This window comes from Procambarus clarkii, chromosome 49 (genome assembly GCF_040958095.1).
Source record: "Procambarus clarkii isolate CNS0578487 chromosome 49, FALCON_Pclarkii_2.0, whole genome shotgun sequence".
NCBI lineage: Eukaryota > Metazoa > Arthropoda > Malacostraca > Decapoda > Cambaridae > Procambarus > Procambarus clarkii.
The window spans coordinates 26,294,510-26,315,380 of record NC_091198.1 but is presented as its reverse complement, the minus strand read 5'-3'; the positions used below and the strand labels follow the sequence as shown (position 1 = coordinate 26,315,380).

At 51.5% G+C, this 20,871-nt stretch overlaps 1 protein-coding gene across 2 annotated transcripts in view; it reads right to left on the bottom strand.

The window, feature by feature from the left end:
* LOC123763243 (nudC domain-containing protein 1) overlaps positions 1 to 20,871 on the bottom strand; it is a 280,109-nt gene that overhangs the window by 168,592 nt on the left and 90,646 nt on the right. For both annotated transcript variants that reach the window (XM_045750346.2, XM_045750347.2), the window contains one exon: positions 19,211 to 19,369. In XM_045750346.2, the coding sequence (XP_045606302.2) occupies positions 19,211 to 19,369 (159 nt within the window). The remainder of the gene's footprint in view (positions 1 to 19,210; positions 19,370 to 20,871) is intronic.

The following is a 20,871-nucleotide window of genomic DNA, read 5'->3' as shown; positions in this document are numbered from 1 at the left end:
AAAAGCCAATGCACGACAGAGGCGAGAGGAAGGATGTTGGAAGGACCCCGCAAGATAGCGAAGACAGTAGTGATCATGGCGGTCCTGAAGAGATTGAAAGCCAGTGTCAACATACAAACTAAGGGTGGGAGTCGAACGAAAGGCAGCAGAGACGCACCCCAGTATGGTGCAAAGCATCAAGACGGCAAAGAGTAGAAGGAGAAGCAGAAGAGTATGCAGGGCAACCATAATCGAGTTTAGACAGGACGAGAGAGGAGTGCAAATAGATGAGCGTGCGCCTATCCGCTCCCCAAGAAGTATGGGACAAAACCTTAAGGAGGTTAAGGGCCTTAGAGCATCCAACTCGGAGGTAAGAGATACGGGCTGACCAAGACAAACGAGTGTCAAAGACTAACCCCAAAAACTTCGCGGAATCCCTGTACACAATGGGATGACCATAAAGCGACAAAGAGGGACGAAGAACGACATGCTTCCGAGTAAAAGTCATAGCACAAGTCTTAGACGCAGAGAACTTCAAGCCATGATCGGTGGCCCAAGACACGGCATCAATCACAAGTTGAAGCCGCCATTGAAGGAGAGGGGAATCATCACTCCGACATCAAAGGGTAAGATCATCAACATAGAGAGCAGAGAAGACACCAGAAGAAAGAGAGGAAAGAAGACCGTTGAGGGCAACTAGAAAAAGAGTAGTGCTCAGAACACTACCCTGGGGTACACCCTCATACTGCTGAAAAGGGGCAGAGAGAGCAGTACCAAGCAGGAAGTTTCGTGTACTTCCACACACGAAAGGAACGACGAGAGAGGAAGCTCCGGAGGAAGAGAGGGAGGTTCCCACGAAGACCAAAAGAATGAAGTTGAGACAGAATATGATACCGCCAGGTAGTGTCGTAAGCCTTTTCCAGGTCAAAAAGGACGGCAACAACGGAGGTCTTCGCAGCAAAAGCAGTACGAATATAGACCTCCAAGTTCACCAGGACATCTGTTGTGCTGCGGCACTTGTGAAAACCAAATTGAGAAGGGGAGAGGTGGCGATAGTGTTCTAAGAACCACATCAAACGAACGTTGACCATAATTTCAAAGAGCTTGCAGACACAACTCGTGAGGGCAATAGGGCGGAAGTCCTTGGGGGATGACCCGAGAGACCCTGGTTTCCGAACAGGGAGGACAACAGCATCGAGCTAGTCTTCAGGGACTGACGACGACTCCCAGACCCGATTGTACAGACTCAGTAAATACTGAGACGTGCACGGAGGGAGATGGCGAAGCATTTCATAATGAATGCCATCGGAGCCCGCTGCCGTAGAACCACAAAGGGCTAGGGCAGATTGAAGTTCAGAGAGAGAGAAGGGATCATTATAGGGAAGGTGAAGATAAGTACAGAAATTTAAAGGACGAGATTCAAGGAGAGGCTTACGAAGAAGGAAGGATTGGGGGAGATGAGAACGAGAACTAACAGAGGAGAAATGGGAACCCAGTTCAGTTGCAACCTGCAAAGGGTCCGCCACAAGAGCACCATGGAGGTGAAGGACCGGTGAGACATCGGGAACGAACTTACCCGCAATCTTGTGCATACGCTTCCAGACCAGTGGAAGAGGAGTTTCGGACGTAACGGTGGAGACATAAGACGCCCAGCAAGCACGTTTAGCCGCACGGATGGTCCTACGGGCCACCGCATTCGGCTTCCAAAACAAAAGAAAAGACTCAACCGTCTGCCGGCGGCGATGTCTCTTCCAGGCTGCACGCTTACAGCGGACAGCCCGAGCACAGTCCAAACTCCACCAGGGAACGCACTTCCGCGTTCCCTGAGAGGAAGAGCCAGGAACAGAGTGGAGGGCAGCGTCAAAGACAGTGTCATGAAAAAGAAGGAGGGCGTGAGGGAGAGGTAAAACGGAGAGGTCGAAAATAGTAGCACGGAGAGTAAAGAGGCGCTAGTCAGCCTCGGCAAAATGCCACCTAGGGAAGGAGAGAGGAGGGCGAAAGGAGAAAAAAGTGACAAGGATAGGAAAATGGTCACTGCCATGGAGGTCATCAAGGACTCGCCACCCGAAATCTAAGGAAAGGGATGACGAGCACAGAGAAAGATCGAGACAAGAAAGGGAGCGAGTTCGAGAGTCCAAATGAGTGGGCTCACCAGAATTAAGAAGGGACAGGGAAGAAGAGAGGATGAAAGGTTCAAGGAGGCGACCCCGGGTGTTTGTCAGCACATCACCCCAAAGGGCATGACGACAATTGAAATCACCCAGCAGGAGCACAGACTCCGGCAAGGAGTCTAGGAGGTGTTTAAGATCGGGAAGAGAAAGTGGGACAGTGGAGGGGAGATAAATGGAACAAACCATGTACTATCTACGCACAAAGATACGGGCGGCAGAACAGTGGAGAGGCGAGGAAAAAAGTAAGGGGACAAAGGGAACATCGGAACGAATCAAGAGAGCAGAAGAATTATGGGGAGAGAAAAGAATAGCCACGGAAGCGACCAGGACGAGAACCAAGCATCGGCTCCTGGAGACAGACACAACGGGGCGAAAACTGTGAAATGAGAAGTCGGAGGTCAAGGAAATTGGCGTAAAATCCACGGATGTTCCACTGGAGAAAAGACATCAGCAAAAAGAGAGAGGAGAGCAACAGAGAGCAAAGAAGAAACAAAGGTGAAGAAGGAACACAGCACGCTAAAAAAGCACAGAGTCAGGATCAGGGTCAGCGAAGTCAGGGTTAGGGGGCATGGGTAAACTGAGTAAAGGAGGAGGGCAAGAAGCGGTAGGACGGACCAGAGGTGGACGAGCAGGGTCTGGAGGAGAAGGAAGGGGAGGAGGGGGGACAGAAAGAGGGGAGCGCACCTCAGTAAGGGCAGTAACCAAGATGGAACCGGAGGCTAAAGAAACCCCCACAGTAGGAACAGGGGGCACCACCACCGAAGCGGGAGGGAAGGAATGATAGAATCAGAGATAGGGGGTGAAGAAGAAAGCAAAGCTCTCTTACCGACAGGGGAGGAGGAAGAAGAGGAGCCAGGTTTCCGCTTCTGATTCAAAGATACAGGCGTCCCAGCAGCAACGTACTGGGCAACAGACTCCAGTGTCTCGATAGGAGAAGAAGAGCGAGAGCGAACAACACAACCATCAGGAGAGCGATGGACGTCGGCCCGCACAGTCAGGCGGCGTGGAGAGCCAAGAGACGGAGGAGAAGGACAGGAAGGAGGACTAGAAGGAGAGGAAATAGAAGACACAGGAGACGTGACAGACTGGGTAGAAAGAAGGGGAGTCCTAGACAGAGAACCAGGAGGGGGACCCTTCAGGACAGAACGGAAGGAAACAGGGGAGGTAGTGGTGGGCGTGTCCGGGTCTAAGGCTTGGAAACGGTTGTGAGACTGAGGAAGGCGGGAAGGACGAGGAGAGGAAGAGCACACCAAGCGAGCATAGGAGACACAGGCGAAAGAGGGGAGACGATGAACTTGGCGCCGAGCCTCAGGAAAAGACAAACGGTCCAGGTGCTTCAAGTTGAGGAAAGCCGCCTCAAGTTTGTAACGAATACACGCACGGGAGAAGGTAGGGTGGGCCACACCGCAATTGAGGCAGCGGGCCTGGGGAGAAATGCACTCCAACTTAGAGTGACCTTCGCCTCCATACAGGAGACAGAGAGAGACAGGACTAGAGCATTTGAGGGTACCATGCCCAAACTTCCAGCACTTACTGCAGAGCCAAGGAGATGGAATATACTCCTGAACGGAGTACCTGGCACCAGCAAGAATGACAGAGGATGGAAGGGTCCTACCATCAAAGGTAACCTTCACAACCCGAAGAGGCAGACGGCGATGACCACGAGGGGGACGAGTAAATGTATCCACCTGGAGGACAGAATGACCCTGGGCCTCGAGGACATGCTTGATATCCTCGTGGCAGTCCCTGAGATCCCTAACACCGGTCGCAACATGGTGCGGGAGGAGAACAGTGCCCACACTGGCATTCAACCGGGCGTTCTTTGAGACCCGAACAGGGGTTTCGCCAAGGCAGGATAAGGCGGCCAATCGAGTGGCCGCATCCTGAGAAGGAGCAGCAACGACACGGGTACCAAGACGAGTGGGGTTGAAGGTGACAGAGGCATCCCCGGAATCGACAAGATGCCTATGAAGGGAAAAATCATCAGGAGGAGTTGAATCCAAAGGTTGGAGGTCAAAGTACTTAGTCCATGTAGCAGGACCAAACAAAGCATGGAACGAAGTAAGATGGGAAGGGAGTATACGAGAGCGGCCGTGGCGGGTACGGCGATGAGAACCCGTAGAGAGAGACGGGTCGAAAGGTGCAGTAGTTGCAAGAAGAGATGGAGCCGTGCAAGGGGACGAGACGGTCACCACAGCAGGCTTGGGGCTCGACCCAACCACAGAGGGAGGGGAGTAGGGAGGAAGAGTCCGGTCTGGGCCTAAACTGGGCTCTGTAGCGGAGGCTACAGATCCCGGTCTTCCAGGATGGTCCGACTCAGGGGCCTGGTCACCCACCCCATGAGCCTGGTTAGTAGTAGTCAAGTCGTCATCCATATAGCAAACCAATATACAAGGGATGGGACCTGGAACCAAGGGATACCACCTACCTGGGCAGCCAGGGAGGCCAAGTGCGGGCCAGTGCATGAAGGAGGTGTCGTCACCAGCGGTGCTCCCCCTTTTCAACAGGGGAGACCTACTACTTCATTCATTCTCCCACACTGGTGCTAAGACCCCAGTCCCCCTATCACCCTAGCCTGGACACCCAACCATCCACTCAGGGCGGCCTTTTCACAGGCGACCCCTCCAGCGGGTGGTCCGATGGCTCACAAGGCCCCTACATGGTGCCCTTCAGCACGTACACCACCCAAAGAGGGGGCAGGAGAGGGGGCACAGGCAACCCACACCTGTCCCAGGGAGGTGTACGTGAGCCCCTCACCACGGCAAGGAGGCACCACGGAGGGGAAGGGGAAAGAGCAACCTTCAAACTCACACAAATCGAGGTGGTACTTGGAGGTCTCCTCCATCAGACTAATGAACCCCAATAGGGGTTCCCATGGGGCCCTTAGGCTGACTGCTAAGGGAAGCCGAGGCAAGGTACTGCTAACCGGTTATCCCAGAGCTACCAAGCAAGCAAACTAAAAGCTGAACCCCTGCAATGTGTGCAAGCACGGGGGACCTAGCGGAGGGCCACCAAAATCATAGAAGGGGTCCTACAGCCACACCAGGCAGACCCCCCCCCCCCCACCAGGAGAGAAAAAAAAAAAAAAAAAAAAAGCAAAACGTCTTCAGGGGGACAAAACAGGTCACCTATGCATATATCAGACAGCTACACAGTACCTTGTTCCCCAGCCAGCGACAATACTACCTCCTACCCAAGATCGACAGGAGTAAGAACGACCCCAGCTAAACCCCCAAGGCAGCGCAATCACTGAGCAGCAACAGAACGTCGCGGAGGTGGTTTCCTGAACAGTTCATGGAAGGTAACCCCTAAACCGCAAGGGCAGTACTTAAAAGGCACCTAGGAAAGGTGGCCCTAGGTGCATGCAGCCCAAGTACTCTTATGATACTCTTGGCTAGCACACCACAGAACCTTCCTCCACACTATACTGAGTGCCTGTGCCTCTGGCACTTTGCATTTCTTTATAAATATTGAATTCCATGAGTCTGGACCCGGGGCTGAGTGCATGGGCATATTGTCAATTTCTCTTTCAAAAACTGCTACGCTCGTGTTGATATCAGTTATATTTACAGGTGTTTGGATATCATTCATAAAGAAATTGTCCAAATCTTCCACTTTCATCCTGTGTATCAAAGTGCTAAACATGTCCTCATACTGCTTTTTTTAGGATTTCACTAATTTCTTTGTCATCCTCAGTGTATGTACCTTCACTAATATGAATAGGTCCAATACTGGCAGTGGTTTTTGCTTTTGATTTAGCATATGTGAAGAAATATTTTGTTTTTTTCTTTATTTCTTGAATTGCTTTCTGTTCTAGTTGCCTTTCTTCAGTCTGATAGGAATGCTTCAGTCTCAGTTCGATTTCTTCAATCTCCCTGTTTAAATTATTTTGTGTTTTCCTTTGCAGATGATACAAAATTCAGCATGAAAATTACCTCTGCTGAAGACATTGATAATCTACAAACAGATATTAACAAAGTTTTCGATTGGGCAGCAGAAAATAACATGTTGTTTAACGGTAATAAATTCCAAGTACTCAGATAAGGCAAAAATGAGGATCTGAAACATAATACAGGGTACAAAAGACAATCGAATCTGCCCATAGTAGGAAAACAGCATGTCAAGGATTTGGGAATAATGATGTCCAACGACCTAACGTTTAGGGAGCATAACCAAGCAAGTATTGCGTCAGCTAGAAAAATGATCGGATGGATTACGAGAACCTTCAAGTCCAGAGATCCCATCACAATGGTTGTACTCTTCAAATCACTTGTGTTGTCCCGTCTTGAGTACTGCTCAGTACTCACATCCCCCTTCAGAGCAGGAGAGATTGCTGAAATAGAGGGAATACAGAGAACATATACGGCACGCATAGACGAGATAAAGCACCTAAATTATTCGGATCGTCTCAAAGCTCTCCAAATGTACTCACTAGAAAGGAGACAAGAGAGATACCAAATAATATACACATGGAAAATACTGGAGGCACAGGTCCCAAATCTGCACAGCAAAATGACAACGTACTGGATTGAACGACATGGAAGAAAATGCAGAATAGAACCAGTGAAGAGAAGAGGTGCCATGGGCACAATCAGAGAACACTGTATGAACATCAGAGGTCCACGGTTGTTCAACGTCCTACCAGCGAGCATCAGAAATATTGCCGGAACAACCTTGGACATCTTCAAGAGGAAACTAGATTATTTTCTTCAAGGAGTGCCAGAGCAACTAGGCTGTGATGGGTATGTGGGCCTGAGGGCTGCTCCAAGCCTTGGCTTGGTGGACCAAACTCTCACAAGTCAAGTCTGGCCTCAGGCCGGACTTGGGGAGTAGAAGAACTCCCAGAACCCCATCAAGCAGGTATCAAGCAGGTACCACCAACACAGAAGAACAACACCGCTATGCAGCCGTGCTGAGAGCTGAGGTTGGGTAGCCGGTGCATGAGGTCTAGGAACCCCCCTTTCCCTCCTTCCTGGTTGATACCTGGTTGATGGGGTTCTGGGAGTTCTTCTACTCCCCAAGCCCGGCCCGAGGCCAGGCTTGACTTGTGAGTGTTTGGTCCACTAGGCTGTTGCTTGGAGCGGCCCACAGGCCCACATACCCACCACAGCCCGGTTGGTCCGGCACTCCTTGGAGGAATAAATCTAGTTTCCTCTTGAAGATGTCCACGGTTGTTCCGGCAATATTTCTTATGCTTGCTGGGAGGGTGTTGAACAACCGTGGACCTCTGATGTTTATAGAGTGTTCTCTGATTGTGCCTATGGCACCTCTGCTCTTCACTGGTTCTATTTTGCATTTTCTTCCATATCGTTCACTCCAATACGTTGTTATTTTACTGTGTAGATTTGGTACTTGGCCCTCCAGTATCTTCCAGGTGTATATTATTTGATATCTGTCTCGTTTTTTTTCCCCCTCCAGCGCATGCACACAGCGGCATGCCGGCTGTGGTGACGTCATACTTGTTTACTTGTTTTCAATTGGGGAGTTCTGCTTGCTAGTTCGGCTTTCAGTTTGCAATTTTTAACCAGCTGAGGTTTGTTTTGAAATTCCTACCTTTCTGGGTACCTGACCTGGTAGATGGCAGATATAGACTGCTTCCAATTACATGGGGATGTCTATAGGCCATTGCTCCTTGTGCCTCTCTTGAGGGGGCCAGGTTCTGGCGCTGGTCCCCGGTAGGCTTAGAACTCCATCGATTGACTGTTGCCACGGTCTAATATATATACATCAGTGCGGTACAGCTCTGGGAAGCCGAAGGGGCTCTCCACAAAAAAAAAAAAAAAAAACAGCTTTGAATGTAATGAAACACCATTTTCTGGGTGAGCCCCGGAGGCTCCCAGGGGCTTATCAGGCTAATGTATGTTATATTAGACCAAGTCATTAGCTAAGGAGTTCAGACCTACAAGGGACCAGCGCCAGAACCTGGCCCCTTCAGAGAGGTTTCAGGGAGCAATGGCCCTGGAAAACACCTTTGTGGTTGGGGTTTTCCTTATCTGCCATTTACCGGGGTTAGGCACCCAGAAAGGTAGGCATAACAAAACAAACCCCCACATGGTAAAAAACAAACAAAAAACGAACAGAGAGGAAGAAACTCCCTACAATCACAAGGAAACAAGCAACAAGCAAACATCACACTTTACTGCCGCGCCGATCATCCGCGCAGCCCTCCCCGCCCCGTGAGGGGGAGGGGGAAGCCCCAGACCTACCGCGCCGGCTGCCAAGCTTCAGTTCGGAAGCTAAGCTTCAACCAACGCGAAAAAAACGCCGACCGGTGGGAGGGAGGGAGGGTTGCCAGGGAGCCTCCGGGGCTCACCCAGAAAATGGCGTTTCATTACATTCAACGCTGGTTTTCTGTGGGGAGCCCCTACGGCTCCCTGGAGCTTCATACCCAAAGAGAAGGAAAAGAAAGGGCCAACCTGGGAGGCGGCCGCCACAAACTCTGCAACGCAAAGCCGAGACAACAGGTCACAAACTGCGACCCAAGGCAACAAGAACGCACAGGAGCAGACGCGCATAAAGAATGGGTGGCCAAGAACCTGTGCGACCCTCAAATCCCTGCGCCCGAAATGAGCCCAGATGTCGCCAACACAGCAGCAAAAGCTGTAAACGTCTGAACAGCACGGGCGCAAAGACAGACCGCAGGCTGGAAGAATGAAAAACTCTGCGGACGACCTACGAGACCCGAGCCCGGAAAACAGGTAACGAGGGGAACCGGATCAACCACAGCGCATCCCCAGACACGGTACGCAGGCAACGGCAAAAAAACAACTGGACAACACAGGACGCACCCCCCGGCCAAACTAATCAAGCATCAATAACCCAAGAATCCCTCCGGAAAGCAGCCGTCTCAACAGTCGCCAGGATGGAGAAAGGCTGCAGGCGTACAAATCATCCACCAGTACCAAAGAGCAGAAACCTGAACCGAAGGGGCTACCACAAACCGAGAAGAGAAGAAGGCACCCTGATGAAGGACCAGAACGGCTAAGGCGACGCATGAGCAGGCCGGAGGTGAAACAAAACACAAGAAAGCGTACGAAACGTCATACTGTCGCCAAGACGAAGCTCGCAGGTGGGACACCGTCAACAAAGCCACCTGAACACTACAGAGATGGTGATACCCACGTCAAAATACCAGACACGAAGAGCCGAGGAGAAGGCCGAACCAGTCACGTACAGGACCGATTCGACCTGCCGAAAGAGGCGGAGCCATGGGAAAACGCCCCGGGTTCGAACACCTATCAAGCAGCGTCTGAAAATAAGGCTGGGCCGGCCACCAAGGAACCATAAGGACTGCTTTCGTGGGAATGGGCTGCAACCGAGCCAGAACCCGAAGCAACAGCTGGACCGAGAGAAGAGGAACAGGTACCCCAACCTTGACCAGTCCTGCTGAAAAGCATCCACCGTGAATGCCTCGCAGGTGGGAAAGGGCGCCGCATAAAATGGACGACGCCTAGACCATGCCAACTCGAAGACATCCACGGCCAGGAGTCCATATGTCCGACAGAGCCAACAAAACAAGTCGACGACGACTGGCCAATCCGCGAAGAAAGGAATGAACTGGGACAGCTGTCCGCCAGGACGCAGGACACACCCCGGACATGAACCTCACGGTTAGCCAAAACCCCTGTGGTTCCGGCAAGAACCGCCAGAGAACAGTCCGAACAGAGCTGAATGGTAGAGCACCGAGTGACCCAAACCCTCCAAAGCGCAAACCAGACAGCCACAACTCCCGAACCGTGCTGTGAGCCCGACGGACGGACAGACTCTGCCAACCTCGGCCGACCTGGTGAACACTGGTCACAAAGCCCCAGCCGAGAGATGACCCGTTCGGGAACACATCGAGCGAAGGCATGGAACCCCGAAAACCCCAAAGAGGAAGCTGGTGACGCAGCACCAACACAAAATCCCCGGAGGAATGAACCCAACGAATACAAGAGGCGGAAGGGGAGTCTCCGAAGGAACCAAACAGACGCTGAAGCCAAACCCGACTCAGCGGGGAGACCAGCACGTCGAAGTTCAGACTCCTGCACAACTGCTCAAGCAACCGCTGAGCAACCCGGGACCCCCTCATGTACAGGCGAAGGCAGGACCACAGCCGCAGTAACACTTCTGGAGGGAAAAACAACGAGTGGCCCAATAGCCCTAAACAAGGCCCAGGTCCGAACACGGGACGGAAACAGATGGAATGGCCTCCGGATCACCAGGAAACCAAACCCGGCAATCTGGAAAGAACCACACCCCTGGCGAGCAGACAAGCGGACTGACTGGGAGCCCACACCAGCCAGTCGTCGAGGTAGGCCAAACACCGAATCTCAGACTCAGACAGGGCACCAAGATCCGGTAAAGATGCAAAAAAATATATATACCAAGTGCCCATTACAAAATAGGGAAGGCAACAAAAGCAGCAAGCCTGAAGCCCCACCACCAACTGTGCCAGTCCCAGAAAACTGGAGGAACGTGCCAAGAAGTGACTTGGAGGTCCAGGGCCACCATTCAGGCACCCGGCCCCAACAGAAACCGGACAGGAGACAACAGTCCCTCGAGGAGGGCATAGAATCCAGGGTGTAGACTGAAGAAGTCCAGAAGAACTGCAGAGGCGAAAGGTCCATGACTGCAAGGAGCAGACAGGAACCCCAGAAGGATGGGGCGGATCGACCACGTCCAACGCACCCACCAAGATGACATGACGAAGCGCAGGGGAAGAAACCCACCCCGCCAGCGCTGAACCCCCCCAACGGGGAAGAAGCTGTCTACCGACGCCACCAGAGGCCGGAAGACAACCAAAAGCGCCCACCAACAGCGGGACCATGCGAGAGTCAACAGAGCAAGCTGCTCCCCCAGCGCCACGTCAACAGAGTAGGGAACAGAACCCCTTCCGAAAGAAAAAGTACACATACATATACACATTATGTATATACACATGCATATACATATACACAAACACACAAGATATGTTACACACGTGTGTAAACCCATGTGCACACACACACAGCGTACACATGCACATGCGTACACACACACATTGTGTTTAGGAAGTGATGTGGTGGAGGCTGACTCCATACACAGTTTCAAGTGTAGATATGATAGAGCCCTATGGGCTCAGGAATCTGTACACCTGGTGAATGACGGTTGACAGGCGGAACCAAAGAGCCAGAGCTCCACCTGCGCAAACACAACTAGGTGAGTACATACATTGCAAAAGAATCGAACCAGGGGGAGCCCAAACCACCACATTTGCCGGCGGAGAACACCACAAAAGGCAAAGCACAGCCCCCAGACAGAAAGCCCTGGGAAAACAGTCATAACAGACCGAAAACCGAGGGACAAGGTGTTGGAGCAAGCATACCAGCCAGGGGACACCGAGTCCAAACCCAAAGGCCCAGACCCAAAACAGACAAAATGGAAAACCCGATGTAAAAGCAACACCCAAACGTTCCTAGAGAAACAGGCAACGGGCAGAAAACACCAGAAAAGAAAAGAAAAGACAACAGGAGAATAAAAACCCCTGAAAAAAGGTGAAAACTCACCCCAGAAGCTCGCTCGCACACCCAGTCGCATGTAAACAAACCGCAGCACCTCCCTGGTAGCCACACCGGGAAACCGGCAGACGAAAATGGCCGCCAGCAGGGGCTGTGGCTGACGCTAAAAATACAAAAACACGCCAGCAAAAGTGGGAAGCTAGCAGACTGGATGGGCGAAAAACGTCGCCCAACAGCAGAAAACCCAGGCAGGGGCAAACCGCCCCAGAACTGCTAGCAGGCATCCCCAACAGCCCCGGGAACCAACAACAGAGGCCCCGGGGCAGAGCCATCCTCCAAGCCCTCCGCCCTTAAAGAAAAGCAAGAGTCCATGGGAAAGGCAGCAAGAAAGGGCCGCTGGTAAGACCCAGAAGCCTTGGCAGGAGGAACCGGCTCGAAAAACCTCCAACCCCCAACCCAAACAGGGCAGCCCCCGAAAACCGCCCGAGTCTCGGCCCCAACTAAAACCCCGCCCCGACCCCGAAACCCACAGACAGACCGGAGCCGGGAACAGGGAGGGAAAGGGGCGAACAGCACCTAACCAAACGGGGCGGCCTCGGGGCATCTGAGTGGGAAACTAACCTAGCATGTTGCAGCAATCTAACCTAGCTTGCAACACGGATGCCGCCTGTACTCTGAACAGTAATAACATCAGGAGAGTACTGGAGAATGAGCAGAGAAGCTCTCGCAAGACTCCGGGTCAAGGTGTCAGTAACCCAACAGGCAGCATGACGGAGGTAAAAATGGCGACTGTCACCCGGAGACAAGGGCACAGCAACCAACAATCCCGTACAAGACGGGTTGGAACCCGGAAGACACATTCAATGGTCCCCCGAGCCCAGACAGGGGTTTCCAGGGCCCGTAGGGGTAACAAATACGGGAAGCTCGGGCAAGGTGTTGCTAACCGGTTAAGAAACCCAAACATAACAAGAGGGTAGAGGATAGCACTGAAAACCCCTGCGACGTGTACAATCACGGGGGCCTAGCAGAGGGCCGCCAAACACTACCAGTGGTAATATAGCCACACTAGGCAGACCCCCACCAGGCATGAAAATAAAAATAAAAGAAAAACCCCGCAAAAGTACACTGTCACCAGAGGCAACAGGAACCAGCCGCCGCTTAGGTGGCAGGCTGTGCAACACCTTGACGCCCTAACCAGCACAATACCAATCCTTACCCAGGGCCAAACAAGGGCCCCAAGCCCCACCTGGCCCCAAGGGCAAGGCAAATGCCGAGCAGCAAGAACCTCTACGGGAATGGTTCCCGAACGCCCCAGGGAAGATAACCCTGTTACGCAAGGGCAGTACTCACAGGGCGCTTAGGGAAGTCAGCCACTAAGCGCATGCAGCCCTGGCACTGATGAGGTACTCCTGGCCACCGCACAACACAACACACGGCAGTGAACGCCACACAAGGCAAACACCGCGTAGGAAACTGAGGCCAGAGAAGCGTCTATCCCAGTTGACATTAGCGAACGAACTGAAGCTTGGCAGCCGGCGCGGTAGGTCCGGGGCTCCCCCCTCCCCCTCTCGGGGCGGGGAGGGCTGCGTGGACGATCGGCGCGGCAGTAAAGTGTGATGTTTGCTTGTTTCCTTGTGATTGTAGGGAGTTTCAACCTCTCTGTTCGGTTTTTTGTTTGTTTTTTACCATGTGGGGGTTTGTTCTGTTATGCCTACCTTTCTGGGTGCCTAACCCCGGTCTATGGCAGATAAGGAAAACCCCAACCACAAAGGTGTTTTCCAGGGCCATTGCTCCCTGAAACCTCTCTGAAGGGGCCAGGTTCTGGCGCTGGTCCCTGGTAGGTCTGAACTCCTTAGCTAATGTCCTGGTCTAATATAACATACATTAGCCCGATAAGCTCCAGGGAGCTGTAGGGGCTCCCCACAGAAAAAAACTATTTCTTCTTCGTTCCTGCTCTCATTTAGATGTTTTTGCCTTGACGCAGTTCAGTTTCAGCTTCTCTTGCTCTTCTTTTGAAAGATCTTGTCTTAATAACCAGAATTTCCCTTCCTCATCACTTTGTAATTTCCTAACATTTCTTAGTACTTCTTCCATCTGTTTAGCACAATTCAGGGTAATCCACAAGGGTCGATCTTTCCCTTTTTCGTACCTACCAATTCTCCTGTAGTCACAGACATTCTCTTTGGTTATAAGACCTTCCACTAGTCCAACAATTTTATCTACTACTTTTGCCTCTTCTACAGCTCTTTCTGACCTAGATGTTATCTTCTTTTCTTTGCAACCTAAAATTAATAGGGACTCACTTCAATTGAGTGTGTTTTGTACCAACTTCGGGTTTGATGCCTGTTCCTTTCTGACTTCCAGCCTAATGTTTGTTTTATCCTGGTTGCTGCAGTGTTTGGCTTCCTTTACTGCTTCTATTTTCTCCTTCTCCTTGGCCACTTGTACATAGGTGAGTTGCATGTCCTTCGTGCACTGTTCCATTCCCTGTGTAACTTCCTCCATCTGTGCTGACAAAAGCTGTTTCTCCTGTTGAATTTCCTTGCCTAACCTATTATAGTCATTTATGTTTAAATTTACTTTAACTTCTTCCAAAGCTATTTTTAAGAGTATATTTTCTTCTTCCATGGCTTTGCAATTTGTTTCCAATTGATTCTTATCCTTGCGCAAGTCTTTCACTAAACCCTCAAGACATAAAACTTTGCTATTCAAATGGTCATTACTTTCTTTCAATTTACTAATTATTTCTACATGAGAGTTCACTATAGTATCTAAATTTACCAACTTGTTATGTAGACTGCTAATATCAATGCTTTCTTCATTGAATCCCTCAAAATCAAGCTCTGTTTTGCTTTTCCCCTTGCAAGTGGCCATCTTGAATGCTCTTCTCTGCACTGTAAACACTAGGGAAAATTTTTATCATCCGATTTTTCACTTCCCTTAGCACTTTCCTGTTATCTCACCTATTTTTCAAGAGCACTATACCTTTATGTTCTCTGGGACACCACTCACTACCATCAACCTGTACTACAATACTTAGGATTGTTGAAATATGCTGGAGCTCCTCTGCTGCAAGTGTTGACCCTAGGGGTGTCACCTTTTTGATGAACCTTTACCTTGATGAACCAACACCTTTAGGGTGTTGGCTTACCTCGCTAACTGGCTGGTTTGGGCTCCCAGTCGGTCTGCGTATCTCCTGGTCTGGGGTGTGGTGGTTTCCCAGCTAGCCGGGTTCAGGTTCTTGGTGAACTGGTTCTTGGTTCCCTCCCTGGTTTGGACATGGCTGGGCCTTGTGTGGGACTCTTGGACCGCTTTCTTGTCTCTTCCTCCAGAGTCTCTCCTTCTGCTGTGGTCCCGCATGCGCTGGTTTCTGAGGGGGGCTCCCGGGTCACCCAGCGGTTGCTCGAGGGTCTGTGCGGGAGCCTGAATTTTGCGATGATGGTCTACCCGCCGAGTCGGGTTTGGTTTCGTCAGCTTTTCTGGTTCCTTCGAGGACGTCCCTTCCGCCTCTCTCGCAGTTGCTGGGTTTGACCCCTGGGGGCCTTACGTCGGCTGCTGCATGGCCGGCTTCCTCTTCGGGTTTTTTGGGATTCAGTATCTTGACGCCTACCCGAACCCTCGCTTGATGTGTTCGCGGACTTGTCATCTCTCGACTGGGGTTTTGTGACTAGTGTTCACCAGGCCGGCCAGGGGCGGTGGAATCCGTCCTTCCGTTGGGTGCACAGTCCGGTGGCGGAGTTCGCAGCGGAGTGGTTTGCTCTCCGGAGGGTTCGGGTCGCCTGGGGATCAACGATTCAGCTTCATTCGGACTGCTCCCCGGTGGTTCATTGCCTGAACTGAATGGGTTTAATGCAGTCCTTGGCTTTTTGGAGTTGGTTGCTTCGTTTCGAGTGACTCACCTGCTGAGTTCTCGTGGTTTGGCTCTCCTGGCGGTTCACTTCTGGGGGGGGGGGTGTCCAACGTCCTGGCGGGCGGCCTGTCATGGTTTGTTCCCCTGTCCACGGAATGGAAAATCGACCCCGACTCATTCAGTTGGCTCTGCCCAGACGTTCTGGCTCCCGGAGGTGGACCTTTTCGCACCGGCTTGGTCGAGGCATCTTCCTGTATACTGTACATGGCGCCCTTCCCCGACCATGAGGCTGTTGGGATCGACACCTTTCGGCAGGACTGGTCGAGGTGGGGGTTCCTGTACCTCTTTCCTCTGGTTCAGCTGTTGCGCCAGGTCCTGGCTTGCTTGGAGACTCCTTACCAGGAGTGCATTGTCCTCTTGGCTCCATGGTGGCCGGCCCAGCCGTGGTTTCAGGCTCTGCTTGCTTGGTGTCTGAACCCGGAGGTTTTTCCGCGGCTCCGCCTCTTTCAGAAGATCAGCCAAGTCCGTTACGAGACTGGTTCACTCTTCTCCTTGAGTCTTCGTGTTTGGTATTTTTGACTCAAATTTATCACCAGTTGTATGATGATCTGGTGGCTTCGTTGATGGTGTCCCACCTGTGGGCTAAGTCTCGGCGGCAGCATGAAGTTTCCTGGCGGTCCTTCCGTTTCTTTCTTACTCTTCGTCGTTGTACTCTGCTTTCGGTTCGGGTGGTGTTGTCCTTTCTCTTGTGGTTGTTCCAGGACCGTCTTATGCCGAATACTGTCACCTCGTACTGTACAGCGCTGGCGGAGCCGCTTCAGCTTGTTTTCGGTATATATATGTTACTTCTGTGCCATTTCACAAGCTGTCTCGTGCGTTGTTTCACCTCCGGCCTGCTCATGCGCCGCCTGAGCCGTCCTGATCTTTGGACTGAGTGCTCTCCTATCTCTTCTCCTCGGTTTATTGTGGCCCCTTCGGTACAGGATTGTTTTTCGAAGGCTCTTTTCCTGTTAGCATTGGCCTCTCGGGGTCAGATCGGGGATCTTCATGTTCTCCTCCTGCGCAGGAGTTTCTGCTCTTTAGGTCGTAGAGATAGGATTGTTTGTCTGCAGCCGTCTCCTTCTTTTCTGGCGAAGAATGAGACTGCTGCTTTCTAGAGGGGTCCTTGGGTTGTTGATGCTTGGTTGGTCAGACTGGGGGTGCATCATGTTTTGTGTCCGACTGCAGCCCTCCACCGTTATTTGCATGCCACGGCTTCTGTGTCCGGGGACATGCTTTAGATTGGTCCGGTTTCCCTTCTTCCCTGTTCAAGGGTACGGGTCTCTCAGGTCGTCTGCAGGATTATTAAGTCTAGCCAACCTGCGGTCTATTCCCATGCCCATGATGTTCGTAAGTTCGCTGCCCTTGCTGCTGTTTTTGGGAGCAAATCCTGGCCTGACATTCGGGCATGGGGTTTTTGGCGGTCAAACAGGGTCCTGGCTGCACGCTAGTTCGTGAACGTTTCTGGGCATATTTGGGCCTGTGTCATTTTGGGTCGGCTGCTGCAGCCTGTCTCAACTTCGAGTTGAGGTGTGGAGCACCGACCACCTCACGGGTAAGTCCCCTTTTCTGTGGGGAGTCCCTACAGCTCCCTGGAGCTTATCGGGCTAATGTATGTTATATTAGACAGGGACATTAGCTATGGACTTCAGACCTACCAGGGACCATGAGCCAGAACCTGGCCCCTTCAGAGAGGTCTAAGGGAGTAATGGCCCTGGAAAACCCCCATGGTTGGGGGTTTCCTTATCTGCCAACGACCGGGTTTAGACACCCAGAAAGGTAGGCATATCAAAACAAACCTCACATGGTAAGAAACTAAAACAAAAGACCGAACAGAGAGGTAGAAACTCCCTACAATCCCAAGGTAACAAGGAAACAAGCAAACGTCACACTTTCCTGCCACTCAACTTGTCTGCGCAGCCCTCCCCTCCCTGAGAAGGGGAGGGGGGGAGGGGGCCCCGGACCTCACCACGCCGGCTTCCTAGCACTTCAGTTCGTAAGCTGATTCTCTGGCCTCGGTTTCCTAGGCGGTGTTTGCCTTCGTGGCTTTCCCTGCCGTGTGTTGTGTTGTGCGGTGGCCAGGTGTTCCTCATCAGTACCTGGGCTGCATGCACTTAGGAGCTTCCTTCCCTGAGCGCCCTGTCAGTACTGCCCCTGCATGACAGGGTTATCTTCCCTGGGGCGTTCGGGAACCATTCCTGTCGAGGTTCTTGCTGCTTGGCATTTGCCTCGCCCCTTGGGGCCAGCTGGTTCTTGGGACCCTTGTTTAGCCTTGGGTAGGGAGTGGTGGTGTGCTGGTTAGGGCGTCAAGGTGTTGCGCGTCCTACCACCTAAGCGGCGACCGGTTCCTGTTGTTTCTGAGGACGGTGTACTTTTGCTGGGTTTTCTTTTTTATTTTCTTTGACTAGTGTGGCTATAGTTCCACTCGTAGTGTTTGGTGGCCTTCTGCTAGGCCCCGTGATTGTACACGTCGCAGGGTTTTCAGTGTTGCATCTACCCCTTGTTATCTTGGGTGTTAACCGGTTAGCAACACCTTGCCATGACTTCCCATAGCAGTCATCCTACGAGCCCTGGAAAACCCTGTCGGGGCTCGGGAGACCATTGGATGTGTCTTCCGGGTTCCATCCAGTCTTTGGCGAGTTCGTTGGTTGCTGTGTCCTTGTCTCAGGGTGACCGTCTCCACTTTTACCTCCGTCATGCTGCCTGTTGGGTCACTGACACCTTGACCCAGAGTCTTGCGAGAGGTGTTCTCTGCTTGTTCTCCAGTACGCTTCTGATGTCCTTGATGTTCAGAGTACAGGCGGCATCCATGTTGCAAGCTAGGTTTAGATTGGTACTCCACCCGGATGCTCCGGAGCTGCTGCGCTAGATTGGTTCTCCACTCGGATGCCCTAGAGCCGCCCCGTTTTGGTTAGGTGCTGTTCACTCCTTTCCCTCCCTGTTCCTCAAATCATCTATGTCTCTATCATCAAATTCTTACAGTATGGCACTGCTGTGAGCTGGTGTTGCATGTGCTGCTCATGGGTATGCGAGTACAGTACTGAGGCCTTCCTGCTAAGGAGAAGATAATTATTAGAAGAAAGCACTAAGCCATTATGACTATATGGCACTTGGAAGGGATAAGAGGATAAGGATTTAGGTTAGGATGGAGGGAAGGAATGGTGTCCAACTACTTAGATGGTTGGGGATTGAATGGTGAACTGCAAAGAATTGAGACCATCACTAATGTCCACACCACATTGTTGGTCTGCTGAAGATGAGTGCCCACAATATTTTGTTTAAGGATGGCAAATGTTTACTAACAGCCTGAGGTGTCACAGGGATGTCCAGTCGGTTTTGTATCTTATGAAGTACCTAAATACATCCAAGGTTGCAATGCGCACCACCAACCGAACATCCTTGGTTGTAATATGAAGTTGAAAGGTTAAGCACAATTTTTATTTTCTAAGCAGTTGCTTGTTTTGTTTTATCAAACTTACCTTCCTGTTTTCCTCTGATCCCCAAGCTACACTCATCTCAAAGTGTGTGCTAGATTCTGTTTCTGGCTCCCAGAAGACCAGCATGAATATCAGAGTCCTGGTGGGATTCTCAAGGCTCAGCTATACCAGTGCATAAACTCTGGGAAGCTACCAAGGGAGACATTCAAGAAAAGGGAGATTGTCACACATCCCTTAAAAGAAAGAGATACTTACCAAGTGTCCATGTGACTAAGTCGGCTTTAACAGGGTGCTGGAAATGTCCTTGGAGAATTTGTTTGTCGGAGATATGAACATTAAGCTCTTTTGCAGTAACCTCTACTTTTACCTCTTCTTTCAGTGCTGTGTCAACATTCATCATGACAGTAATGTTTTCTGTTGAGAAAATAAGCAAATAAAATCATATATTGTAAAAGTTTTACATTGAGTTTACCCTGAGGTGGTTCACAGAGATTCAGTATCCCAGCAGTCAGGTCTCTGACCAGGCCTCTTGGTTCATGTGTGGTCAGACAGACAGATTGTCACTGCTGCATACAGTCTAATGTGGTAACAACTACAGACTAGCTGATCATATATTTTTTGGAGGAATTAATCGTGCTATCAGTTGAACACAGTTAAGGTTCTGGTAGTACTGCTCCTTATATTTAGAAAAAATAAAACCTTGTGTTTTAAGCGTTTTAACCCTTAGGCCATTAAGGGCCATTTTGCCTTCAACACCCACAGGTGAAACAAAAAAAAATCCAAAAAAATTCTTTCATCTTATAGAAGTGTTCATTTGTGTTCCCTGATCACAGGGAAAAAAATCGTAGGTGGCATATTTTGGCCACAATAGGGCGGGGAAGTCTGGCAAAAATTCAGCATTGAATGTAATGAAACGCCATTTTCTGGGTGAGTCCCGGAGGCTCCCAGAGCTATCCAGGATGAATGGATATGTATAACTTTCTGGCATCAGTCAATGCATGGAGTTCTTGCCTACCGGGGACCACGAGCCAGAACCTGGCCCCCCTCTAGAGAGGCACAAGGAGCAATGGCCTATAGAGAACCCCCTTATGATTGGGAGCATTCTATGTCTGCCATCGACCGGGACAGGCACCCAGAAAGGTAGGCGCCCCAAAACAAACCCCTATTCTGGTAAACTATTGCGACCGAAGACCGAACAGGTGGACAGAACTCCCCAAACAAAAATTAGCCCTCATGACGTCATCAAGTCGCCGCGCCGCCGTCTGCGCAACCCCCCCCCTCTCCGGGAGGGAAAAGGGGGGAGCCCCAGATCCCACCGTCAGCGACCCAACTATTAGTTCTTAGGCTGGATGTCAAAAACGCGAAAAACACCGCCGACTGGAGGGAGGGAGGGATGCCGGGGAGCCTCCGGGACTCACCCAGAAAATGGCGTTTCATTACATTCAACGCTGGATTTCTAAGGGGAGCCCCGTCGGCTCTCCGGAGCTAACTACCCAAAGATAAGGAAAAAACAGGGACTTACCCGGGCGGTGGTCTGTCCTCACTCCTCAACGCGAAGGCGAAACAACTGGCTGCAACCGTCGACCCAAAGCAACGCAGGCCCGACAAGGCCCGTCGACCCCGACGGCTTCGCAGTCGGGAAAGGGTGCCACATAAACTGGAAGACGCCTCGACCACACCGACACGAAGAGATCCACGTCCGGAGTCCCGAACATCCGGCACAGCCAACGGAAGGAGTCGGCATCGATCGTCCACTCCGAGGACAGGGGACGGAACCGAGACAGGCCGTCCGCCAGGACGTTGGACACCCCCCGGACATGAACCGCCAGGAGAGCCAAACCCCGAGAACTCAGCAGACGAGTCACCCGAAGCGACCAGCCCCAAAGGGCCAAGGATCGCATCGAACCCCCTCGGTT